Raw genomic sequence first — 25,291 nt, 5'->3', positions numbered from 1 at the left:
GGGGACACTGAGGCAGGTGTGAGTGTGAGGGAGGACTGGACTTGGACTCCCACTTCTAGCCAAGATGGAATACAGAAATTGGATTTACCGTCCTACCTGGAAGGAAACAGACAAAATTGTGAAAGAAAAAAAAAGTGGTTTTCAAGACCCTGAAGTGAGGCAATGAAAAGACAGTGACCGTGAGAGAAGGGAAGCAAAGAGACGGTTTCAGCTTTCCTGGCTCACTGCGAGGTTTTCAAGCCAGCAGACAGGGAGGGGGACCAGGCAGAAGGAGCCAGAGCCCCCAGCTGCCCCGACCGGTGGACCTCAAGCAAATGCAGCTGCCCAGAAGAGCAAGGATCTCAGTGACAGGAAGAGGCAAGACCTGAAGGACAACATAGAGCAGGACACCCTTCCGTACAGTCTGAACACAGGAGGCACTAAAAGATCTTGTCCTAATTAGAACACTTGAAGCAGCAGGGGAACCCCAGAGAGTGGGCCCTGGGAGAGGGGAGCCCAGGGTCGGGGAGGAAAGGAGCTGAGGTTTACGGTGGTCGGTTAGCTGAGTTACTTTGTAACCAGATGAGTAAAGGGCGCGCCTGGAGAAGAAGAAACTGAACGTCCGTCCGCGGAAGGGCCCTGAGACTGGGGGCGGGTCTGCGGACTGGCCTCCCCCGCGCCTGGCCGCCTGGTGGGCAGGCGACCTGCAAAGACCTATTTGTCGCTGAGGAGAAAGGGGGCAGGTCGGACCCATCCCTCCGGGGACCCCGCCGCGCCCTTCACAAATTGCTCGGAGAGTCCGAGAGTCCCGCTCCCGCGCAGGTGGGAATTTGCAGTTAGAGTCCTCCCGACCTGGACCCGCACACCTGGGAGGGAGGCAAGGCCGCGAGCGGGCCTGGTAGAAGCCGCCTGGGTCCAGAGGCAGCGGGGCGAGGGAGATGCGGCGAACCTTCCCACAGACCCTCGGAGACCTGCGGAGACCCGGCGGAGGCCGCGCATCTTGTGCGGGGGCGAGGTTGTTCTTGAGGCAGGGGCTTGGGGAAGGCGAGGCGGCCGGTTCCGGGAGGGTCTCCAACACCCTCCGTCAGCCTGGGCCGCACAGAGCGCGGGGCAGGAGCTCCTGGACCCCAGTCCCCGGCCTCAGCCCGCGGGTCCAAGAGCGTCCCACCGACCGAGGCCCCACCCTCTGTCCTGCAGACACTTCGCCAAGAATTTTGGGGGGCGGTCCTCATCTCTCCGCACCCGGGCCTGTGCCCCCACCAGCTCAGAGCGGCCTGCGCAGCCCACCCTCCGTCAGTCCGCTCCCCGCAGGGCTGAGCGGGTCGCGGGGGGGCAGCTCCACCAGCGCGGTCCCCTCCCCGGATGAGCAGGAGCTTCCGGCTCCCCCTCCCCCCAGAGGGGCGGGAAAGCCTGGAGGAGCCCCTGGGCCGCCGGTGGGGACAACCACCCTCTCCCTGAGATATGGCCATCATTCAGACACCTAACTTCAGGGGTGTCCTACCAAAGTCCCGAACAGCACAGCCCCTTAGCGGCTCTGAGTGGACCGCTCTGTCCATCCCCAAACAGCCATTTTGCTGCTCAGAAAACACAGGTTAAAGACCTCAGGCTGGCTCAGGCATGGTCTACTTGAGGACATCAGACCTGGGGATGAGCCTCCCTTCCTTCTGCAAACCCCCTGGCAGCTTGGCTCAGCCCTAGAGAGCTCACTGGCGGTCAGACGGAAGTGGTGTCCTTCCCCAGGCAGGAACAACAGGAAGGAGAGTTCTTCTGGAAGGAGACCTGGATGAGGCCAGGAAAGTGCCCAGGGACACAGACCGAGAAGACACAGTGGGCAGAATGGGTCTCGTCTCTTGCTGTGTGTGTTGTGCACACCTAGGGGTGTGTGTGTGGAAGTATGTATGCACCTGCAGAGGAGATGTGGAGGGGGTGCACACCTGGGAGTGTGTAAGAAATGCACACCCGGGGGGTGTGAGTGCACCTGGAAGGATGGGCATTTGTGCATAAGTGCACACGTGCATGCACACACACCTGGCCCTGTACTGGGGGGGGGCGGCAGGAAGAGCCTACGCCTGCGGGCTTCTATAGGAAATCGGGAGTAAGAGTATCTGTACCCAAGGCCCCTCTGCCGGGTGCTAGATCTGGGAAACTGCATGTTGGACTGGGGGTGGGGGGGGTGACAGGTCAGTAGGGCAGCACCTTGGAGAGCGGACATAGCACACCTGCATCTCTCTGCTGTTCCAGGGTGCTCAGAAGAGACCTCCCCACCAGGGAGGGCGATGAACCACTCCACTGAGACCCTGGTAACAGAATTCATCTTGCTGGGCTTCCCAGAGCTGTGCCACCTTCAGGGGCTGCTTTCCGGCTTATTCCTCACGATCTACTTGGTGACCATCCTGGAGAACCTGGTCATCGTGCTGACCATCCGAGCCAGCCAGCAACTGCACACACCCATGTACTTCTTCCTGGCCAACCTGTCCATGCTGGAGACCCTCTACACCTCGGTCACCATCCCCAAACTGCTGGCTGGCCTCCTAGCACAGGTGAGGACCATCTCCTTCTCAGGATGCCTCACCCAGCTGTTTCTCTTCCTCTCGCTCAGCTCCTCTGAGTGCTTCCTCCTGGCCACCATGGCCTGTGACTGGTACCTGGCCATCTGTCGTCCGCTGCACTACCCAGCCACCATGAACTGGCAGCTCTGTCTGTGCCTGGCCCTCAGCGCCTGGCTGGGCAGCTTCCTGGCCTCTTTCGTGTCCATGGCTCTCATCTCCCGCCTCAGGTTCTGTGGCCCCAATGTCCTCAACCACTTCTTCTGCGACATCTCACCCCTGCTGCAGCTCTCCTGCTCTGACACCACTACCATCGAAATTCTGGACTTCGTGGCAGCCCTGGCTGTGCTCGCAGCCTCCCTGCTGGTGACCATGGTCTCCTATGCACACATCCTGGTCACAGTGCTGAGGATCCCGGGATGGGCCGGGCACCAGAAAGCCTTCTCCACCTGTGCCTCCCACCTGGTGGTGGTGGCCACCTTCTACACCACCACCATTTTCATGTACGCCCGGCCTCACGCTGCCAGCTCCTTCGACATCAACAAGCTGGTGTCCGTGATCTATTCAGTTGTGACACCACTGCTCAACCCCATCATCTACTGCTTGCGGAATCTAGACGTCAGGGAGGCTCTGACCAAACTCCTCTGAGCCCCTGGTCGCTCCTGAGCACCATCTGCAGGAGGCAGAGCTCCCTAATGCCTCTCCTCTCATCTGCTCACAGCCTCCGGCCTGCCACCAGGCAGCCCACAGCTCTCTCACTCTGAGCCAGAGCTGCCAGGAGCCCAGGGTGCCCATGAGAGCATCTGGACAAGTGGGGTAAAGCCAAAGCTTCCTGCCACCTCTCCCATCAGCACATGAGGGGGAACAGCTCCCCAGCAGGACCCTGAGCCCTGGAGGAGCACAGACCCCAGCTCCATTGTCATTCCCTTCACCACCTGGGACAGGGCCAGTTTCCATGGTGGCCAGCCCCACTTCCCGGGCCTCCTGGGTCCTACCTGCCCTGTTCCTGAGCCCACGTGGATGGCCTCCATTGCCTAAGCAACCAACTTCGGCTGGCGGGACAGTGAATGAAGTGTCTGGGCAAGGCCAGATGGTGCCTTGCCACACACTTGCCACCTTTCCTCAGAAACAGGAATGTCATTTGACTTAAAACTTGATGGGTCTAGTGAGTAGGTGGCATGCCCATACTTGGCTTTTCTGCCTTTTCTTTGTTCTCTGGCACTTAGTGGCAGAAATTGGGTTGATCCAGCACCTTCCTTCTTACTGGGCTGCTGTCCCTGGTCAGGGAGAGTGGTTCTGACTCGAACCCATTGCTTCCCACACTCCAAGCCCTCCCCTGCCATGGCCCCGGGCGCGACGTGTTTGGTGTGCACCCTGGGATAGTACGCGTGTATCTGCAGGCGTGCCGGCTTGCTTGGCATTGAGAGTTTTGAATTCATGGGAATGGTTTGGTTTGGTGCTGTAAATATTCTCTTACTGTGCTGCTTTATTATTTTGAGGTTATGTCATTAAGTACATGAAATTTAGAACTGTGTTGTCATCTTCCTAAATTTAACCTTTTGTCATTAAGAAGTGTTACTCTTTGTCTCCAGTGACACTTCTGCCTTCCTTCGTCAAGCTTCAAGTCCACTCGGTCTGATGGCAGCAGAGCTGTGTCAGCCTCCCTTCCATTCATGGCTGCTTGTGTGACACTTTCTGCGCCTCTTGGCTTCTGACCAGTGCTGCCATCAGCTCTGTAAACCACACTTCTGGGTTGTCAGCTGCTCCCTACATCTGTGGAGAAATCAGCTTGTTTTTACTCCTTTTAGGTAATTGGGTTTCCCCCACTTCTGGAAGCTTTCAAGGTCTTCCGACAAGAAGGGTGGTGCCTGGTCCCCAGGGTGTGCTTTTCTCTGTCTTTATCGCATCTGGAGTGTGTGATGTTTCCAGAATTGTGCCTTGCCTCATCAGTTTTGAAAATGTCCGGCTTGTGCCCCTCAACACTGCCTCTGCCCCAGCCCTCCGCTGCTCTCCTTTGGTTCCCCACGTCCACATGGGGTCCCCATGGGTCCACGTGGGGCGGGCCTGCGGCAGCCTCCCCTGTATGCCAGCAGCCTGTTGTCTTGCTTTCTCCCCGGGCTTTCTTCTGGGTGTCTCCTCATCTTCCGGGTCACTAACCCTCCCTGACCAAATCTAAGCTGCGCTTTTAAGTGTATCTTTTCAGTTCTAGAATTTCCATTTGGTTCTTTCCGTTTCCCACTCTCTGTCCCCTTCTCCGTGTTGTTCTATTCCTGTAGGCACATGTGCATTCCTCCGTGAGTCTGTTAGTGATCCTGGTTTGCCTGCGCGGCTGTTTCTTGCCCAGACTAGTAGTCTTATTGCCGTGACCTTTTATAGCGTCTTAATATCTGACACGGTGTCCTTCTTCTTTGATCTTGATTTTCAAAATGACTTATATGAGTACTTCTTTTACTTTTCCATATGGACTTTAGAAACCCTCGGGTTCTCTATGACTTTCCTCAGGCCGCCATAACAGAGTGCCATGTTGGGATGGCTTAACACTAGAAACTCATTTTCTCATGGTTCTGGAGGCTGGAAGTCTGGGACAGCGTGTGCACAGGGCTGGTTCCTTCTGAGGCCTGTCACCTTGGCTCCCAGATGGCTGCCTTCTGTGTCCTCACGTGGCTGTCCCTGTGCTTGTCTGTTTCCTGATGTCCTCTTCTTGTAAGGACAGCAGTCAGATTAGATCAGGGCCTGCCTCCTAATCTCACTCTACTTTAATTACCTCTGTAAAGACCCCGTGTCCAAATATAGTCACATTCTGAGGTCCTGGGGGTCAGGCCTTCAATACAGGAATTGGGGGGCCAGGACTGTGCGTGAAGCAGCAGTTCGGAGCCTCCGGGAATCGAGAGGGTCTGATGGAAGCTAAGAGAGGTCACGTCACACCAACAAACTTCACGGTTGAAGAGGTCCTGCAGTCCACCCCTAGAGCCATCGGGAGAGCTGGGTGTCCCCAGGCGGAGTGGCTGGGTGGGGTATCCACAAAGATGGAGAGCAAGATGGAGCCACGTCAAGGAGTCCCAGGGTCATATCCAGCAGGGACTGGGAAGGCTGGCTGGCTGGGGCACCTTGCTGTGCAGTGGCCACCGGGAGGGCTCCCTGAGGGATCTGAGCAGTGGCACTGCAGGATGGTTAGAAGGTCACCCATTATCTCCTTTTTGGATACCCCATGGCCCTGGATAACCATCCTCTCCTCCAGGCACCTCCCAGTGAAGAGCACTGGACACCAGGATCTAGGGCTCTGGGGCTGCCCTAGCCTTTTGTGGCCCTTGTCTGAGACACTTCGCCTGGGGCAGGGATGAAGATGGGGAACCAGAAAGGGTGAGGAGGGTGGGAGAGGGGTGGAGTGTGCGAGAGAGGGGGGAGGAGGGGTGGAGTGAGGATGGAGGGGGTGGGGTGGGGTGCTGGGTGCAGGAGAAACGGGATGGGGTTGTGTGCCCACTGGGTGGTGGGGACAGAGTGGCGTGGACGCGAGTGGAATCAGGAGATGGGGTGGGGGGCCGGCGGGGTGGGGGTAGGAGTTAGGACGGGGTGCGGCGAGGATGAGGTGCTGGGAAGGGAGAGGGGCTGCGCGCTCCTCTCAGCCGGCCTCTGTCTCCTCCCTTCGCGTCTCCCGGGGGATGAGCCTCCGCGTCTGCCCGCCCCCAATCCTAGGGCGGAGGCCTCGCGCACAACCCAGGCTCCGCTCTCGGGTGCAGGGTCTCCGCCGCAACCCGCTCCCTCCCGCCCTGCCGCGGCCCCTGGAGCAGCCGCTCCGGCCCGCGGTTCCGACAGAAGCCCGCGGCGGGTAAGGCCGGGCAACGGGATCCGGGCGCACCGGAAGGCTGGGGCGGGCACCCGCGGGGCTGGGGATGGAGGCGCCGCGTGACGATCGGAGGCCCCGGGAGGAGGGTCGAGCCGCTACCCGGATCCCCCGCGCCCGAATTCGGCCCTGCGTCGCGTCCCAGTCCCCCACCCCAGCTGCTCGGCCGAGCGGTCGGGGGTGGGGGGTGGAGCGTGGTGCGGGGGTGGGGCGGGAGGGAACTGTGCCCCGGGTCCCGGCCTGCGGGGGCGGGGTCTGCACTGTGTCGCGGCCGCGAGTCCCTGCGCCGGCCTGCGCCCGCGGTGAGGCCAGGACCCCCCGCTCTGGGTCTGCGCGCTGTGCACGCCGCCCCCAAGGGCCGGAAGAGCCTGACACAGACACACGCTTCGTCCTTTCTCCAGACGGTGATCTGGGTCCTTGGGGACCCTCGGTCCCTGAGACTGTGTCCTTCAAGTACATCCCCCACCCCCGTGTGGCCTCTTGTCCCAAGCCGTGGAGGTTATCCCACGGCAGCCCAGGATATGGGGCCCCCTCCCCCAGGCCTCAGCTCCCGACCGCAGGGAGTTCACCACCCTCCTTTCTTTGCACCCACTCCAACCCCAGGCACAGAATAACCCCGAGGTGCTCAACCCTCTCACCCTCCAGGTCACCCTTTCCTGGTTCCTGAACAAGACTCCCACCCTCTGTCTAGGCCTGAACGCTGCCTCTCCCCGCCCACCCCAGCCCTGAGCCAGTCGTCCGCCAGATGCTGAGGGCTCCCTGTACTGCCAAATGCCGAGTCTCCTGTCCCCAAGCCCTGAGCCCGCTGGTCCCCCAGCCCGTGTCCAGGCCCTGAGCCCTTGTCCCCAGGCCCTGAGTCCCCTGGTCCCTAAGCCTCTGGCCCCAAGGCCCCTGGTCCCCTGATGCTCGCAGAAGCTGAGGTCCTTTCCCCGTTCTACCGCAGGTTTGCTCCACAAAGATGAACTGGACGGCAGCGACGTGCTGGGCTCTGCTGCTAGCCGCCACCTTCCTCTGCGACAGCGGTGCGGCCAAGGGTGGCCGTGGAGGGGCTCGCGGCAGCGCCAGGGGAGGGTTGCGCGGAAGCGCGCGCGGGGCCCCGAGGGTGCGCGTGAGGCCGGTGCCCCGCTACGGAGGCTCCTCCCTGCGCGTGGCGGCAGCGGGGGCGGCGGCCGGGGTGGCCGGGGCGGCTGCGGGCCTGGCAGCGGGCTCCAGCTGGAGAAGGGCCCCGGGCCCGGGGGAACACGACCTGGAGGACGAGGACGCGGGACCAGGTGGCAACCGGACGGGCCAAGGCGTCTACAGCTACCGGGCATGGACTTCGGGCGCAGGGCCCACCAGCAGCCCCCACCTCTGCCTGCTGCTGGGTGGCGCTCTTGGCGCCCTGGGGCTGCTGCGGCCCTAGGCCCTGCCGGGCTAGGGCAAGATCTGGCCCCCAGCCAGTGCCCTGGGGCAGGTCTCTCCAGCCTGCCCCAGAGACCTCCAGCCACTGAGCACCCGCTTCCCACCGCTGCCCACTGCCTCTGAACCAGGGAGCCCAGCTCCACCTCTCACCCAGAGGCAGCCTCCTACTCACAGCCCTGCTCAAGTCCCTCCCCAGCCTCCCCATTTCTCACCCTACCAGAGGCCCAGGGCCCATCAGCTCCAGGATGCCCCACCTACAGCCAAGTCAGGGTCCTCCCCCGCCGGAAAGACGGTGCCTGTGCTGCCATCGCGACCAGCAGTCCAGCATCTCTCCCCAGCTGCCCAGAGAGATGTGCCAAACCAGGATGTTCAAGCCATCCCGGCTCCCCTGACTGCATCCTGGACCCTGGCCGGGTGTGGACGTGCTGACCACCGAGCTAAGGGGTGGCCCTGAGGACACCGTGGCCCTCCCCCACAGCAGCAGCCAGTAGGGACCAAAGGCCTAGTGGCTCTGGGGAAGAAGAAGTTTCTCTCACAGGTTCTCGTGTGCCTACCACCTGTCCACAACAGGCAGTCTGGGGATTTCGGGGCCCACACGTGCCCATCATGGGTCTCTGGGTAATTCCCAGGGCACCCCTGCCACAGCTGCCGCCCCAGAGCCTTGCCAGCCCACCTTTGGGCCCAGAGGCTTGCCCCCTCCCTGGACACTCTCAAGACCACGGACCCCTTGGGGTCACTTTGCTCCCACTTGAAACAAGTCACTCAACTCTTCTTGGGACCTATTTTGGGGGGAAAAAACCACATTGTTTAACTTTCAAGAGCTTTTCCTTTCCTTTAAGGTTTAGGTTCACATTCTGGAATCAGTGCTCGCTGGTCCTCAGGGACCGCACAGCCGCTCCCACTGAAGAGCCCTCCCGGGACAGCCAGCCATGTTTCGGGCAGATCAGCAGCAGGCGGCCCCCCGGGGAAGGGGGGGGTGTGAATGCGGCCGGCCCAATCTCAAATCGGAACCAGCAACCAGCACAGCCACGAGGCAGGTCCCTGGAGGCAGACGGCAGCCAGGCCCAGCACCCGGCAGGCACAGCCAGACGCGAGAGTGCTCGGGCTCAGCAAAGCAAGGCCCCCGGAAGCTGAACCCCCACCAACACCTGTCTGAGCATCTGAGGCTGTGCTGGGGACAGGACAGACCCCCAGAGAGGCCTCTAAGGAAGTGCCAGGTGGGCCTGGCAAGGGTTTGCCTCTGGCACCCAAGTACCCTCAGCAGAAAGCCAGTCCTTTGCTTCTCAGGCACCCAGAGGCCCGTTTCCCTCAAGCTTCAGGCCTGGGTCACGGGCCACAAGCCCTGGGGGCCTTGGCTCTTTACCACTTCCTCCACCCCATATCCCACAGCAGGACAACCTCCCAGGCCCAGATCCTCTGGATCTCCCCGTCCTTCGGTGCTCACTGAAAGCCTCACCTGCCGCTGGGCTGCCTCCCAGAATATGCCCTCACACCCGCCCCTGGACCATGGGGCCTTCGGACTCAGCTGACCAATGCCAGCACCTCCCATGGGGGAGGGGGCGGGAGGGCCTGCCCGCTCTGCTTTCCCACAGCTGACACACAGGTCTGGTTAGGGTGAGGGTCTCCGAGCTACCAGCAGAACCCTGGACCAAGCATCGCTCTCCAAAGGCCAGGACACAGAGCTGCAGGACACAGCTCTGCCTGTACCCACAGTGCCAGCCTTCTCGGGGCACAGCAGGCCCAGATGCCACTCCATCCATTCCAGATCACACCTGATGCGACCAAAGACCAGCATGGCGGAGCCCTGCCTGGGGCCTCAGGAGCCGTGCGACCAGCCTGCCGCTGCACCCACGGGCAGGACAGCCTTGCACAGGGACTCGGCTCTGTCTGAGGGGCCAGGAGCGGGGACCCAGCCTGCCCGGCACCACGTGGTGGAGGTGGCGGAAACAGGACGCCCGAGTCAAGAGCTTCCATCACACACCAGCCTGATTCCGGGAATGTGTCCAGCATTCGGCACCGCCGCACGCTCGCGTACTTCCCGCTCTACTGGTCAGGGTTTCAGAGGGAAGCAGACGGTGCCCGGGGCCGGTCCCCTCGGGAGAGGCCAGTGTGTGCACTCCGGGAGTGGGCACCTGCAGGAGGGGAGGTGCCCCACGGAGACTCTGGTGCTTCCAGGAAGGCCACGCCCCCACAGGACACCAGGTCCACCCCACCCCCTCCTTCCTCTGCCCTTTGCTGGAATGCAGGCTGGTAGGTCAAGGTCCCTGGGGAAGAGTCCCACCAACCTGTAAGCTTGAAGGTGCTCGGAGGTAGCAGGAAAGCTCTCGAGTCTCCACTGACCACACCAGCGACCATCGCAGCCCATGCGCAGCTGGGGACAGAAAGTCCGTGGGTTCTGCCACGGCTCCTGGAACCTCTGTCCGTTTTGTGTGCACATTTTAGTCGTGTCGTGAAATAAACACTCTGTTGGCAAACAGATCCGTCTTTATTGCAGGACCCAGGGCGTTAGGAGGACCTAACACGAGAGCCCCGACAACACGGCTCACATCCTGACTGTTCTGGCTGACACACGGGCCTTAACACGTGGGCCCACATGCTACTGTGCACAACAAATAAGCCTCCAGCAGAGACAGGCCTTCTACAGCACTTCAACTACAGACTGCACTGCCAGCTCCAGAGAAAAGGTCAGCTTCTCCCTAAGAGATACTCAGCAGGTGTGAGCCGCACAGGGACAGCTCCAACATGTCAGCAGTCCCAATGTCCAGACCCCGGGCACCGTGCCCTGTGACCAGCAGCTGGCCAGGCTATGGGGTGGCGGCAGGTACAGGCTCCTTCCTAGAGACGAGACCTGAGTACCGTACGGGGACCAGCATGGAGATTCTGGGAAAGGGAGTCCCAGCGTCAACTTCTTGGGTGTGAGGGCCTGGGATATCCCAATCTCTGGTGTCAAGGGCCAGGCTGGGGTGAGGCCCCTGCCAGCTGGACTCACTCAGGGGTCTGCCAAGGGGAGGCTCTGCAGGACATCCCTGTCCAGCATCACTGGGCCGAGCAGCCCGCTGCGGAAGGTCCGGAGGAAGTCTCGGGCTGCCGCGGGGTAGTTGGGCTGGATGACGTTCACGTCCCCTGGGAGAAACAAGACGGTCTGGGGAGGAAGGTCCCTCTGTGCAGGGCAGGCCCGGGATTCAGACGCTCCCCTCCCTCCCATCCTCAGGGACTGGCGGTGGGAACCAGTGAAGCTTGGGCCCTCGGGCATATTCAGAAAGAAACTGGAGTCTGGGCCGTGGCACCCAGACCTCAGGAGGCTCCCAAGGGGTAGGACACAGGGTGTACCCAGCGCAAGGAAGGGCCACTGTGCCCTCCTCCTCTCCAGGCTGGACCCTGAGTCCCGTCCTCTGCAGCACTTCAGTTTCCAAAACAGCCACGTGTGCCCACCATGCCCTCCCCGACAGCGGCAGCCACTCCACAGGCTGGTTCTCCACGACCAGCCCGGGGATGAGGCCTCCGCGTCTCACCTGTGCCTGTGAGCACCTTCACCTTCTGCGTCTTCCCCAGCCTCACAGCCACCCGCTTCAGCACACTGGCGACGTCATCACAGGCCCCGTCCAGGCCATAGTGCTGCACGTACCTACACACACACCCACAGTCAGGGACAGCCAGAGCTGACCTGTGCTGGGCCATGCCCAGCTCTAGCAAGGACCCCTCCCGTGGTCCCCGCCCTTGGCCGGCCATGGCCAGGTGCCCTAAGGCCAGCTTCCCCGCAGGAGCCCATGGCTGCAACATCCACCCCACTCCTGAGCAGACCGGTGGCCTGGAGCCCTGGGTCACACGGCCAGCCACCAGAGGCAGCCGCACGAGGTCAGGAGCCCCAGGATCACCAGCACTCTCTCCAGTGGAGAAGGAAGAGGTGTGCCTGGCGTTTTCGACAGCCCTCGGACCAGCAGACAGCGCCCACCACTGCTGAGAACCGCCCAGTGGCCCCCGTGAGCTCCCTGTCCCACACAACTCCGACTCTGGGCCCGATGAGGGAGGCCAGCACTGGGCCGGCACGGCCTACCCTGAAGGGCTGAAGGAGAAAAACCTCACCCACAGCAAGCACCTGCCGAACCCCAAGGCCCGGGAAACTCTAGCCTGGACCGCCCCACAGGCAGAGGACACAGTGGATCTGCCCCACGGTCCGCAGTGGGGAGCGGGGCTCAGGCACAAGCAAAGTAAGACACGGACCCAGCCCCCACGTGGGCATCAGAGTGCCCATCTCAGAGGGGTCTGAACCCTGAGGACGCAGGTCCCAAGTCCAGCTTCCGAGGGCGGCAGCCCCACAAGGCTTCTGTCCTGATGATCTTGAGAGCTGTCCCCGGAGAGCTCTCTCACTAACACAGTGGGAGTGGCCGCCCGCAGGGACTCTGGAAATTCTCTAGAAACGCTGCAGGACTGCAGATGCCCAAACAGAGTCCCACACAAATGAGGCAAAAAAATTAATTTGAAATTCTACCTCCATGCAAAAGAGAATAACAGGAACTGAATTTACCTCCCCTCAAACAACCAAAGACACACAAAACAGTTTTCAAGGCACCAGGCATCAAGCTATGAAGAATGTAAACAGGGACCCGGCACTGTCCTGCTCGGCACCTCAGGACCCCACAGGGCCCAGAGGGCTGCTGGAGCGGAGACACCGGCAGCTGAACCAGAGAGAGCAGAGCTGCCCGCAGAGAGAATGCTGCAACTCTGCTAGCCTCCGTGTTTAGCAGATGAGGGCTCAGCACACGTGAGAAACGGGATCCTCCGAAGCCAGAGGCCGGGCGAGACCGCCAGCAGGGCAGAGGGACACTGACCCACGCTCACACAGAGCCGGGAGCAGGTGGATGGGACACAGGGCAGGGGAGGGCGTCGTCCCATGCGGGGCAATGGCTCCAGACCCACAGGCCTGGAAGGAACTGGTTCCAAACAATCGTCCCAAGCGAAGCTCAAGGATTTGTGCAGGAACTGGAAGACACCCGTCACCCAAAGAGAGATAAGTCCAAATGCCCAGCAGCCAGGCGTCCACCACGATGCACGGACGGTGGGGAACAGACTCATCATGAGGAGGAAAGCCATTCGCCAAAACCGCCCCAGACGTCAGAGCGGTTTGTATGACCACGGTCCACGTGTTACGAACTCAAGAAACACAGACCACGTGACACGCACTGTGAGACTCACACTGGGGGGCACGAGCAGCGGGTCAGACATGCAGGGGTGCAGGTGTGTGGCCAACACGCGGGCCTCAAGTCCTGAGGACAGGAGAAGGCAGCCGCTGAAAACACAGGAAGAAACTGTGGTCGAAAATCCGAGAAAAGCTACAAAGCGACAGATCCGAGCGCACAACAAACTCCAGCTCAAGAAACGAGAAGCCGCGGTCATAAAACCAGCTGGAAGAACAGACAGACATGACCCCTACTCATCAGAAACGGGGAGAACAGGGTGGGCCAACCTCTTTCCAGTCCTGGAAACAGCTGTCCATCGAGCTTTCACGCTCAGTGCAAGTATCTTTCCAAAATGAATGTGAAAGAAAGACGTCTCTGAACAACCCAAATCTGACCGTTCAGCAGCACACGCGCTGCAAGAGGCGTGACGGGAAACCCCCCACCAGAGGACAGCGCACGGAGCCCGGACGCACGCCAGGGAGCGCGCAGCACCCACGAAACACCAAGCATCGGATCAACAGCTAGGGTCTGTTTCTTACGCTTGAAGTCTCCGTAAACGCCAAACGCTGAAGCTCAGGCTTACAAGATGCTCCCAGGAAGACACAGAAGAGCAAGAGCCCACAGATGCAGCGAGGAATGGAGACGCACCGGCGTACGGAGCCTGCACTCGAGACACGCTCTGCTGTCACTCAGAGCTGCTCCTCAAACACCCAGGCAACCCCGCTAGGAGTTACAGACGACAGGCTGACAGAGGGGACAGAGGGACATCGTAACGTCCAATTCATCCAGGAGAGGGACGGAGGGAGGGGCAGAGGCAGGCGGATGCTGAGCAAGAGGAAAGGGAACAACGGACGGAGCAGACGGCGAGACAACAAATTTGGGTGTTTTTAAGATTTTATTTATTTGAGGGGCACTTGGGTGGCTCAGTCATCGGGAGTCTGCCTTCGGCTCAGGTCATGATCCCAGGTTCTGGGACCGAGCCCCGCTCTTGGCGGGGGCCTGCTTCTCCCTCTCACTCTGCCCGTTTGTGTTCCCTCTCTCGCGGTCTCCGTCATAAATAAATAAAATCTTTAAAAAAAAAAAAAGGTTTTATTTATTTGAGAGAGTGTGAAAGAGAGAGCAAAGCAGGGGAGCAGCAGAGGGAGAGGGGGAAGCAGGCCTCCCGCCGTGCAGGGAGCCCCATGCAGAGCTCGATCCCAGGACTCCGGGATCATGACCTGAGCCGAAGGCAGATGCTTAACAACTGAGCCACCCAGGCGCCCCCATAAGATGACAAGTTTAACCTGACAACAATAATCACATTTCATGTAAATAGTGCAAAGACTTAAAAAACAGAAATGGTCAGACTGGATAAGAAACAAGACCTCACGTAAGCAGCCTGCGAGAAACACATTTTTAACATAGAGACACAATTAAAGCACAAAGTGAAAGGAGAAGCAAAGGGTCACCGCGTTAACTCGAAGAGCTGGTCACCGCGTCCCTGCCAGACGAAGCAGATGTCCGAGCAGAGAGAACTGCCTGGACCAAGACGGCATCAAATCAGAGGGACATGAGGACCCACAGACTGTCCCCTGCACCTCCCAGCACAGCTTCGGAGTGCGTGCAGCAGACACACAGAACCGCAAGGACAGACAGACCAGCCACAGGCAGAGACTTCAGTACCTTCTCTCAGCACCTGGTGGCAAACAGAAGGAAAGCCGGCAAAGCAGAAAAGGAAACAGGAACGATCGAACAGTAACCAATGAACTAAAAGACAGAAAGTCACTGTGACCGAAAGCTCTTGGTAGAAATCAGTAAAACTGACGAGCGTCCGGGGCACTGAGTCCTCAACGCGACACAGGACGTCCAGGGAACTCCCAGCTCCCCGCACACTCCCCGGCAAGAACAAAGGGGTACATCGGTCTGTACCACAGAACACGGTGCGGCAGCCGCCAGGAAGGAGCGACACGCGGCGCGACACGGGCCACGACACGCGGCACGACACGGAGCAGTCTGGGAGCTGTCTTGTCGAGCGCAGGGAACCACACCGTGGGACTCCATTCCTAGGACGTTCGAGGATAGGACAGAAGGCAGACGGCCGCCAGCTGTGGCACGTGGGGTCAGGAGACCGTCTATAAAATGGGAGCAGGAGGGTAGGGAGGAGCCGTCCCCAAAGAGCGCGAAAATTGGGGGTTTTCTTGACTGTGTAAGAGTCAAGGGTGTCACACTTGCACAGAACGTGCAGTTTATCTAAGAACACGTGAATGCTGCTGTTTTCCTTAATGATGTCCGTCCAGGATGAGAGAGGACGGCCCGCCCAGCCCCCGACCCTCCACTCACCCAAAGAGCTGGTGCCTGTTGAGGGTGTAGAGAAGGTAGTCGGCCAGGGTCTCCTCCCCAACCAGGTGGTCCAGCACGGTTCCTGGAAGCAGGAGGCCAGGCTGAGCCCCGCAGATCCGCCCGGGCTTGGCACTCAAGCGACCCCTCCCTGCTCAGCCTGAGACGCTGCGGCTCCTGGCAGCCCTGCCTCCAGGCCTCGGTCTGCGGTCTGCGGGGTGAGAGCAGGGGCTGGCCCGCGTCAGCCGGCCCACTTAGAGCAGGCACAACCCGTCAGGCCCAGCGGCAGGAGGGGGCGCTAAGGGGGCCCTGACTCACCGCACAGGGCCAGCTTCAGGCCCATCTCCACACTTTCAATCCGAGGGGACAGCACCCCAGGAGTGTCCAGGAGGAACATCAGTGGCCGGTCACACACCTGTAGACACAGAGGGCAGTCGGGCCAGCCGCCCCCTCCAGGTGCTCTGCTGGGTGCCCCCAGAGCCAGGCTGCTAGGTTCTGAGGCTCTGAGGTGCCGTCCCAAAGGGTTCATCCTTTTCAGGAAGCTCTCGGCTTCCTCACACCATCAGTTCCCACTGAGTTTGGAGAATAAATCCGGGCAATAGGTTCTCCTCCCAGGGCGTAAAGGGCGCGTGTAGACAGGCTGAGCTAAGCCTGGGAGAACAGGCCACCGTGTGACCCTGGGCAGGTGCTCCATAAAACAGAGGTGGAAGCGCACTGTCCCCTGGGTTTGATGTAAGGGCCTCAGTGTGTGGCGCATGGCTAGCACTCGGGGGGAGCAGAGTGGAGAAGACAGGCCGCCCCACAGCCCTTGGGAAGCACCAGGCGTGTGTGCACGGCACTCGAGACCCGGCAGCCGAGCCCCCTACCTGAATTCTGGACATCACAGCTCTGGTGATCCCGGGCTCGCCGCCGACCCTGGTAGCTTTTCCTGCAGGATGGAAACGGGCCGTCAAAGGTAGTCACACACAAAGCCCGGCACACAGGCTACAGGGTAAGAAATGATACACACGGAACCCTACGAAGGCCCACAGGGGCTTGGGCTCGAGTCAACTCCAAACCAGCTCACAGCAGTGACTCTTCCACCAAAACCTCTTCCAAACACCTAGAAAGGTGCTCCAAGACCTACCCAGGGACCAGCAGACAAGCACCTGACCGTGAAGGTCCCAGCAGAGCTCTCATGTCAGCACGCCAGCTGCTGCCTCCAGGACCTGCCCCCATGCCCGGCGCCAACCCTGCACACGCTGCAAGTCCGTCCCCACAGCGCTGCCCGCGACAGGCCTGTGAGCTGAGTTCCTGTCCAAGGGGCCCAGTCAGCTCCGGAGTAAAGAGATCCACGTGTCTGCCAGGCGTGCGTGGAAAAGCAAATTGTGGTCCAGAAACCCAACAGAGTATTACTCGGCCTTGGAAAGAAGGAAATCCTGCGGCAGCCACAGGACGGACCCGAGGACATTACGCTGACCACTAGTGCGGTCAGAAGGTCCAGACAGAAAGCACATTACTGGTGCCCAGGGCTGGTTAGGGTTTGTTTAAAGACTTCCCGCTGGAGACAATGGAAAAGTCTAGAATAGTGGGATGGATGGACAGCACTGAATATACTTCATGCCACAGCGTTTTTAAAAGCTGTAATTTTAAAAAATGAACTTAAAAGAACAGACGGTTTGGTGAGTCTGCAATGAGTACCGAAAACACCAGCTGCAGACTAGCGGCTCAGCTCACCCGGCTGGGGTCCGCGCACGGGCAGCGCGCTCCTCACGGCTCTGGAGAACAAGGCTAGCACGGCTCCGGCGCTAACCCTGAAAACCCTGAGCACGACAGAAGCACAGCGAGCGGGCGAGCGTAACAGGCGCGTCTGCGCAACCCTAACACCGGGCGGGCACAGTCCGGAGGCGCCCGGGAGCTCCCGGAGGCCATTCCCGAGCCGGGAGGAGGCAGATTTCCAGCTGGAGAGGGGCCCTCACCAAATGTCTCCTGCCTGACATCAGGTCCCACGTGTGCAGTGGCGGCCTGAGACCTCGGTGAGGACAAGACCACCGGAGAGTAGAGAGGTCATCCCGCGTTAAACACCAACATCTCACGTTCAGGAAAGAAAGTACATTCAGTATAAAACGGGTAACAGGATGACTCTGTGTCACCACTTAACCTCACATCGGACACTTCACTGGGTCCTTTCAGGGCAGAGACAACCCCGAGGGGCCGTGAGGCTCTGGCTATGGCAGTGTTCTCTGTTGTCGGGACTAGACAACTGCTCGCCGGGGAGATGAAGGGCAGCAGCAGCAAAGGCAGGACCTTTCCCGAGGTGCTGTCTCCTGAGTGCGTTGATGAGTGAGGACTTGCCCACGTTGGGGATCCCAATCACCACGGCGCAGTACTCCAGGTTCTGCCAAGGTACAAGAGCAGGGAGTCAGGGTTCACCCAGACCACCCATGGCCTCCTGTGGCCCATGCTGGGTTTGCGTTCGGGGGAGGAAGACCAGGGTGGAGGCCCCGCCCGCCTCAGCAGGGCCACCCACCCTTCCTGCTGCGAGAAAAAGAACACGCAGGGCAGCCGCCCCCGTCCCCCCAGGCGCCTGCAGCAGCGGAGAGAGAACCCCGAGGGGTCATGGCCCAGCACAAGGACTGCTCAGCCACTGCTAGCCACTGAGCCTTGACCCCTCAGCAGGAGGCTCCAGCCCACGGCCGGCCCCGGGCGCCACAACCAACCTCTCCTCGATGATAGCGATAGCTGCCCTCAACCAGTCCTCTGACCAGCGGCATGACCTGCAAAGCACAAACACCCAGACACTGGCTTTTTCTGGACTTCCGGGGCGGCGTCCGCCCAGGTCCAGCATCGGGGAAGCAGGGCTGTCCACATCAGGATTTAGAGTGTGCTGGGGCCCAGGGATGGCGGGAGGCAGTGACCTGTGCCCCATCCCGTCCCTCCACCATCAGTGAGTGGGTCAGTCCCCCAGCGGGCGACAGCTCTGACTGCAGCCGCTCCAGCCAAGCTGCCTATCAGCCAGTGAAGTGATCCTCCAAATACGGCTGCAGACACGAGGCCCCAGACCCGCCAGAAGCCTGTGGGAGCCACGGCCCCGAGCGCACGCGGCAGCCGCGCTGCACCCCTCAGACCGTCACAGGCTGCCCAGAGCCCACTTGCTCTCGCCCAGAGAGGAGCATGCCCCCGGGCCCCCAGCAAACCCTGGACTGTCTCGAAACTCTGCTTCTCATAATAACACGAGATAACCTGTGGGATTTCTTAAGTGTATTTAAGTGAAAGCACTGGAGAGTGAAAGAGAGGACGCCTACCTGCTTGATATTCTCGTCCTTTACACAGTTGGTGAAAACAACATTTTTCAGGCCTTCTCCTTCTAAATGTTGTATAATTTTCTGAAAGAGAGTATTTCCATCTTATACAGTAAATGCAAATACGGGTGGTATACTCTGCTAAAATCCAAGGATCTGAGACTGACCCCACCCCCACCCCCGCCACAGGCCAGGCCGTTCCCTGGCTTGGAGCCACCGCAGCAGGGTCTGGAGACGAGTCAGGCTGTGGGGGGGTGAGGGGGCAGGTGGTGCAGGCGCGGGAGCCCCTGGGAGGGTGAGGGTTAGGAGGCCCTGGGAGGGCGGGAGGGAGGTGTCCCAGTCAGGGGCCCTTGTACTCCGGGCTCCAGCAGGGACGAGGGTTCAGCACAGACATCACCTGCCTCTCGGGACTCAGGACCTTCGTGTGCAAGGGGCCACTTCCAGCAGCAAACAGCCCGTTACACCTGAGTGTTCTGCCCAGCCCCCCTGTAAACTGAGGCATGACCCAAATCCAATCACAGAACATAGCTGATGTTCTAAAAGCCCAAAGGCAACCTAAGGTTAATACGAAGTTACCGGTCTCAGCATTAAGCAAAAGCAGTGTAGGAACCCTGTTTTTTAAACCAGTACGATGACGTTCGGCTAAACACATGGTTGATGCCTAAATGAACAGAAGGTCACTCACTAGTTCAGGTTTGTATTTTATTTGCTGGGCGATGCAGGATAAGACACAGGCCACAGCAGACACATTTGAAGCCACGCTTTGAAGTACATAAATTCACAATGGTGTGCTGACCCAGCACTCGAGGTAGACACGGGGGGCGTCCACCCGGGGCTCCACCCCTCCTCTCCAGGACCTCTGCCACAGCAGCACCTGAGAACAGCTCCCAGCCCAGGGAGACCCCACTGTGGTCCTACGGTAGGTCACATCAGTGCCCAGCACTCTACAGAAATCAGCATTTAAGGGCAGAAGCAATCACTGATTAAGACTCAAATCTCAACCAATAAAAGCAAAGCTTGTGATTAAATGACTACATGTGCACATGCACGGAGACCCACAGACACCCAGCTCCTGGAGGGCCTGAGCTGCCTGATCTGCACAGCGGGAAGGCTTGAAATGACCCCAGGTGCCTGCACCTGGGTGAGGGGTCGCTGCTGCTTGGATTCTCAATGAACAGAACTCTGATGCTTCCGTGCTGGGTGTCTCCCTGGAAACCTTGAGACAGAGGCTTGTGGCTCAAACATGCCACGATCAACAAGGAAACCTGAACCCAGGGGCGCCTGGGGGTCTCGGTCTGTTGAGCGTCTGACTCTTGGTTTTGGCTCAGGTCATGATCTCAGGGTCCTGGGATCGAGTCCCTCATCAGCTCCCTCCTCAATGGGAAACCTGCTTCTCCCTCTGCTTCTCCACCCCCAATTCCACTTGTGATCTCTGTCTCTCTCAAATAAGTAAACAAAAGGAAAGAAAAAGGAAATAATGGTTTTTAAAAACAAGAAAAGAAACCTAAACAACATTCTGGAAACAAAGAGCAAACTGCACCACTGACACCCTGACAGCAGCCGGGCTGCAACCCACAAGGCTTTGGTGCCAGCCTTTGGGCAGGAAGAGCAGAGGAGAGTGCTTGCAAACAACATGTCCAGACCTCCATGCTTCTCGAACTTCTGCAACACATGGGAAAGCCCTGCCCTCGGTCACCTGGTGCCTCGTGTCCCCGATCCCGCCTGCTTTGAAGAAGTCCCTTTGGGCCTCCCCACCCTTCTAGTTTCCAGCTCAGTGGCTATGCGGGGCTGGCCAGCTGGTGTGGGCGCCTGGGGCAAGCGCGGCCGTCACGGGAGACCTCCAGGTCAGTACCTGTGGCCTGAGCCTGTGGCCACTGGCCTTACACAGCCACTGAAATGCAGCTCATCAAAATGATGTAAACTGTGAACGTGCGGCAGCAACAGGAGCCACATGTCAAGTGCTCCCTGCCAGATGGGCCAGAGGCCACACAGTGGGGCATGGGACTCCGGCCCCACAGCCTGGCCACATCCCATGGGAGAGGCGCACCTTGGTCTTTTGGACCGTAGACACAGAGGGAGGCTTGTCATTCTGAGAAACCGCGTGGAACAGCTTTGCAAACAAAGTGCTGTTTGCCGAAGCAAGCCTGTCCCGCGAACCAGCCCCGCATGCCTGCCATCCCAGACGCGGGAGCCCTGACGTGGACCGCGCCCGGACGGGCACCTTCACCTGCTGCTCCTTCAGATCCGCCAAGTCCATTTTGTTGAGGACCAGCACGTGCGGCTTAAGCCCAAGAGTTTCCTGAAACAGAGGATTGCGGCCGGAAAGTGGAATGTGGTAAAATTAAGGAAAATCCCGTCAGTGCTTTCCCAGCCCATTAATTCATCTCATGCACCTTGCTACCCGGACTGACACCACCTTCAGAAGGAAATCTATAGAAGGGACTGAGCAGAGCAGGAAGCCCAGTCTCAGCCCGGCCAGCCCAGCCCCACACTCCTCAACTCCCCGCCGGCTGGGGAGAAGGACACCTCGTCGCCGCCACGTTCCCACCACAGACATGCAGGACAGCGGCTCCCGCGTGCCTTCCCAAACGGGAACGACGGGGCAGACAGAAGGCGAAGCTCCGTGAGAGGCTTCATAACTGGCTCTTTGTTCAGCTGTCAAGGTGCAGAAGTCCAAAATGAATGATGTGACCACCCTACGGTGCAGCCAGTACTGCCCTAACCAGTTGACCTCCCACCGCTGCCGCCCTCTGGTGACTGCCAAGGAGATGAGGGTCCCCCGTGGAAACCACCCCTTCTGCCCTCAGCCAGGGACCCTTAGGGAATCAGGACAGGTCCCACCTCATAGGACCCAAACACGGGCAGAAGGACGGCCCCTAGTTATCCTCTGAACACTCAGCCGCTACCGCTGCTCCGTCTCCTACTGAGTCCAGGTGTGAGATCCCCAAGGCCTCCAGCACACCCTGGGTCTGGACACCTGTTAAGCGCTGTGCCTCACCCACACAAAAGGACTTTCCACAAATCTCACTCTCTGCTCAAGGGTTAAGCAATATCAAAAGCCCAGACTCCATCCCAGGGTCCCTAACGCAGCCTAGGTCTCCTTGCCATGTCCTGGGGGAAAAGACAAAGGTCTAGAAACCAAAAGGACAGATATCCACTCACTGCACAGTAACAACTATAGCTTTGTTGTTTCTGCTAATCAAACACAGGACTGCCAGCAAACACTTCTGCCCAGCATGGGATATCCTGTAAACCGACATATTTAGCCTACAGTAAATAAACCTGACATCTCATTACAAAAGTTCCAGAGTCTGAAATAGTGAAAACGGTCCCTCGTCTGACATCCCTGAGCTGGTAACAACTCTCACAGCAACACCTTCATCACGTAAAGAGAACCCAAACATACTCAAATACAATAAAAACAAGGTCTGAAAAGTGCATTCGTTACTGAACAAGATCACCGGGTCTTGCCAATGCCCGCCTCAGGCCCGGAGGAAAATCCCACTGGCCGGCACGCTTACGTGAAGCTTGCATACGTCACCTAGAGAACCCACTGCTGGACTGGACTGGAAGGTCTGGGTGTGCCAGGCAGAGGTCAGAGCAAAGATGCTGCCCTACGCACCAATGCAGAGTGTCAAAAGACACAGGCCTGGACCCCACGCCAGAGATGCTGGATAACTGGTCTGGGAAGGGGCCCAGACCAGGATTTTTTAAAGCCTGCTGGAGAGACCCTAGCGTGTAATGAGAGCTGAGAACCACTGCTTCAAGTGCCAGTAACTGAGAGGCGAGGGCACCAGCCTGGTACAGCAGACCAGAGCAGAGACCGGAAGGAGGCAGACGCAGACCAGGTAACACCAGGAATGCCTCCTGCTGCCTGAGTGCCACGCGACCCAGGACGAAGGGCCTCCTCTTCCCACTAGGGTGCTGCACCCAGTTCTGGGAGAGTTGGGAGCAAGGGGGCTCACGACATAAGCAACTCCGTGACACCAGCTGCATGTCCTATAATTCAACTCAACTCGAACACTATCTACATGGAGGAAGAGTCAGATCCCACAGGCTAAGGGCTCAGTCCCACACATGCCCTAAGGTGCCTATCACAGTCCAAGCCATCACCTGTGCTTCTGACCCACAAACCCTCCCTCGATTCAGTGAGTTTGCCAGAGTGGCTCACGGAACTCAGAGAAAACTTTACTTACGAGATTACTGGCTCATTATAAAATGACGACTCAGGAATAGCCAGATTCGGCCACATACGTACAAGGCCGTGTTATGCAGGATGGAGCACAGAGCCTCCATGCTCTACCTGTGCCACTCGGGCCACCCGGGTGGCTCAGCCAGTTAAGCATCCAACTGTCCATTTCAGCTCCGGTCGTGAGATCAAGCCCCGTATCAGGCTCAGCACTCAGTGCAGAGTCAGCCTGAAATCCCCTCTCCCTCTCCCCCTCCCAGCCCATACTTGCCTGTGTGCCACACCCCCTTCTAAATAAAATCTTTTTTTTTTTTTTTAAATAATAAACATGCCCCTCTCCCTCTATATCCATGTTTGCGAACCCAGAAGATCTCCAAAGCTTGTCTTTTTAGGTCTTAATTGAGGCTTCATTATGCAGGGCTGATTAATTAAATCATTGGCCATCGGCAATCAATCCAACCTCCAGCCCCACACCCTCCCAAAGGTCAGGGGGTCCAGGGGGTGGAACCAAAAGCTCCACTCCTCCAACAGCAGGACTGTTTCACTGGCAACCAACCCTCAAACCTAGGTGACTTAGTGGCTTTCCAAAAGTCACCCCATCGACAGACACCTTTATCCCTCTCATCACTTGGGAAATACCCAGGGCCTTAAGAGCTCTGTGCCAGAAACAGGGACAAAGACACAACATACACATATTTCTCTTTACACGTCACAGGATCACAACCACGGAAGGATATCCGGGCGTCATGGACCTCGATGATACAGTCCACCAGCTTCAGGCTGCTCTGCATCTTCTTCAGCCCTGGAAAACAGAAGAAGGTGCCTAATGGGTTTAAACAGGACAGGTTTAAGGGGCACCTGGGTGGCTCAGTTGGTTGAGCAACTGCCTTCAGCTCAGGTCATGATCCCGGAGTCCCCAGGATCCAGTCCCGCATGGGGCTCCCAGCTCCATGGGGAGTCTGCTTCTCCTTCTGACCTCCTCCCTCTCATGCTCTCTCTCACTCTCTCAAATAAATAAACAAAATCTTTAAAAAATAATAATAAATAGGATAGCTTTAAACCCAGCGGTCACGAATGACACGCCACCACAAACCACCTAGAAAAGAATCCATCTGAGGGACGTGTCCTGAGTCGCCTGACGGACGAGTGCCCGCTGAGTGCCTCCTTCCGGTTCAACAGCGGGGCCTCCGGGCCTCCGGAAAGGGACAAGGCCCTGCCTGAGGGGCAGCAGCACGTCTGGGCCGCACCCCCTGGGGTAGTTAACCTCTGCGGGTGTGGGTCTCAGCTACAGAAGCAGCACCCCGGCCTCCGCGACGCGAGGGGCCCTCCACGCTGCACGGAGGTGCTGCTGCCCAGGGATCCCCTCCGCCACTCCCGCGGCCCCCACCGCCCCCGCCCAGGAACCGCACAAGGAAAGGAGCAGCGACGGCACAGCTCAGCGAAGGCGCCCTGGAGCACCGCACAGCCCCACCGCGCGCACCGCGGGAGCGGAGCCGACCTCGGGACACGGACTGCGCGGCCTCCGGCCCCGTGCACCGCGGGCGCCGGAGCGCGCCAAGGGAGCGGCGCAGGAGCGGCCACCGCGGCCGGAGGCCCAGGGCTCCCCGACGGGCCGTTCGGCCAGGAAGGGCCTCCTAGGGCGGTCTGGTGGGACAGCGAGGCCCCTGCGCGGTAAACGTGCTGCGGTGACCACGCGGCTCGGAGAGGACCCGCCGCGGCCACTGCGCTTCGTCCCCAACGTCCGAGCCGGAACGCGTCCCCGTGTGGCGACGGGGCGACGGAGGCTTCGGGAAATATGGCGGCGAAGGGACCTGCTGGGACCCAGGGCCACCCCAGGGCACCCCTGCCGTCCCCCGCCGCCGCCCGCCCCACGCGCGGTCAGCCTGCCGAGCCAACGGTGCTGGGGACGCGGGCGGGCGGGCGGGGACGCGGGGGGCGCACTCGCGGGCAGACGGACCCCCGCGCCGCTCCGCCTCACCCTTTGCCATGTGTCCCGGGAACCAGCGCGCCACGTCCCGACCGCCCAGCGGGAAGCTCTCTCGCCAGGCGGCCCCAGCGGCGCCGCAGAGCGCGTGCAAGGCCACCCGCATGGCGCCGTGTCCCAGCACAGCGCGGCGCAGGGGGACCGCTCCGGCGACGGACCTCCCCGCCCGCCCCAGGACCGGGCCCTGCAGTTCCGGTGCTTCAGGGGCCGCTGGGCAACTCGCGCCTGCGCACTAGGAAGCCTTCCGGGGGCGAGCGGAGCCGCAGGGGGGGCGAGCGGAGCCGCAGGGGGGGCGAGCGGAGCCGCAGGGGGGGCGAGCGGAGCCGCAGGGGGGGCGAGCGGAGCCGCAGGGGGGGCGAGCGGAGCCGCAGGGGGGGCGAGCGGAGCCGCAGGGGGGGCGAGCGGAGCCGCAGGGGGGGCGAGCGGAGCCGCAGGGGGGGCGGGGGCGGGGATACCAGCCAACCTGGGACTTTGTGCAGGCCAGGGACTTACCAGGGGTCCTCAGTTCATGGAATTTTTTTTTTTTTTTAAGATTTTATTTATTTGACAGACAGAGATTACAGGCAGGCAGAGAGGC

General features: G+C 59.8%; 3 protein-coding genes across 11 annotated transcripts; 2 read left to right on the top strand and 1 right to left on the bottom strand.

Moving 5' to 3' along the window:
* Positions 1 to 887: 887 nt before the first annotated feature.
* LOC125084549 (olfactory receptor 226-like) lies at positions 888 to 4,081 on the top strand. The gene is made up of 3 exons (XM_047702010.1): positions 888 to 994; positions 2,221 to 3,206; positions 3,486 to 4,081. Exon 2 carries the CDS (start codon positions 2,256 to 2,258, stop codon positions 3,171 to 3,173), a length of 918 nt encoding a protein of 305 aa, XP_047557966.1. The 5' UTR covers positions 888 to 994; positions 2,221 to 2,255; the 3' UTR covers positions 3,174 to 3,206; positions 3,486 to 4,081.
* On the bottom strand, positions 3,285 to 24,929 carry MTG1 (mitochondrial ribosome associated GTPase 1). Of its 9 annotated transcripts, XM_047702006.1 has the most exons (12): positions 24,709 to 24,927; positions 23,468 to 23,532; positions 20,769 to 20,873; positions 18,545 to 18,625; positions 17,960 to 18,016; positions 17,547 to 17,637; positions 16,127 to 16,188; positions 15,579 to 15,675; positions 15,264 to 15,345; positions 14,853 to 15,055; positions 14,607 to 14,690; positions 13,968 to 14,012 (listed from the first exon to the last, which is right to left on the bottom strand). In XM_047702006.1, exons 1-12 carry the CDS (start codon positions 24,818 to 24,820, stop codon positions 13,996 to 13,998), a joined length of 1,056 nt encoding a protein of 351 aa, XP_047557962.1. In that variant the 5' UTR covers positions 24,821 to 24,927; the 3' UTR covers positions 13,968 to 13,995. The 9 variants fall into 9 exon arrangements, with proteins under 9 accessions (XP_047557957.1, XP_047557963.1, XP_047557964.1 ...); XM_047702001.1 differs by lacking the exon at positions 13,968 to 14,012 and adding an exon at positions 3,285 to 3,296 and having other exon boundaries at positions 14,475 to 15,055; positions 24,709 to 24,929; XM_047702007.1 differs by lacking the exons at positions 13,968 to 14,012; positions 14,607 to 14,690; positions 14,853 to 15,055 and adding exons at positions 10,234 to 10,890; positions 11,280 to 11,392 and having other exon boundaries at positions 24,709 to 24,919.
* On the top strand, positions 6,106 to 10,241 carry SPRN (shadow of prion protein). Its single transcript, XM_047702011.1, has 2 exons — positions 6,106 to 6,351; positions 7,310 to 10,241. The coding sequence occupies exon 2, from the start codon at positions 7,325 to 7,327 to the stop codon at positions 7,766 to 7,768; it is 444 nt and encodes a 147-aa protein (XP_047557967.1). The 5' UTR covers positions 6,106 to 6,351; positions 7,310 to 7,324; the 3' UTR covers positions 7,769 to 10,241.
* Positions 24,930 to 25,291: the final 362 nt, after the last annotated feature.

Source organism: Lutra lutra, chromosome 14, assembly GCF_902655055.1.
Source record: "Lutra lutra chromosome 14, mLutLut1.2, whole genome shotgun sequence".
NCBI lineage: Eukaryota > Metazoa > Chordata > Mammalia > Carnivora > Mustelidae > Lutra > Lutra lutra.
This window is presented reverse-complemented; position numbering and strand designations above follow the sequence as displayed.

What these genes read in the sequence shown, in the direction of transcription:
- LOC125084549 (XM_047702010.1), top strand. Translation starts at nt 2,256, where the DNA reads ATGAACCACTCCACTGAGACCCTGGTAACAGAATTCATCTTGCTGGGC.
- SPRN (XM_047702011.1), top strand. Translation starts at nt 7,325, where the DNA reads ATGAACTGGACGGCAGCGACGTGCTGGGCTCTGCTGCTAGCCGCCACC.
- MTG1 (XM_047702001.1), bottom strand. Translation starts at nt 24,820, where the DNA reads ATGCGGGTGGCCTTGCACGCGCTCTGCGGCGCCGCTGGGGCCGCCTGG. An exon ending in TCGAGGTCCATGACGCCCGG is followed by an intron (nt 20,874 to 23,467) that starts ATATCCTTCCGT and finishes TAATTTTACCAC; the next exon opens with ATTCCACTTTCCGGCCGCAA. An exon ending in ATCGCTATCATCGAGGAGAG is followed by an intron (nt 17,638 to 17,959) that starts GTTGGTTGTGGC and finishes GTACCTTGGCAG; the next exon opens with AACCTGGAGTACTGCGCCGT.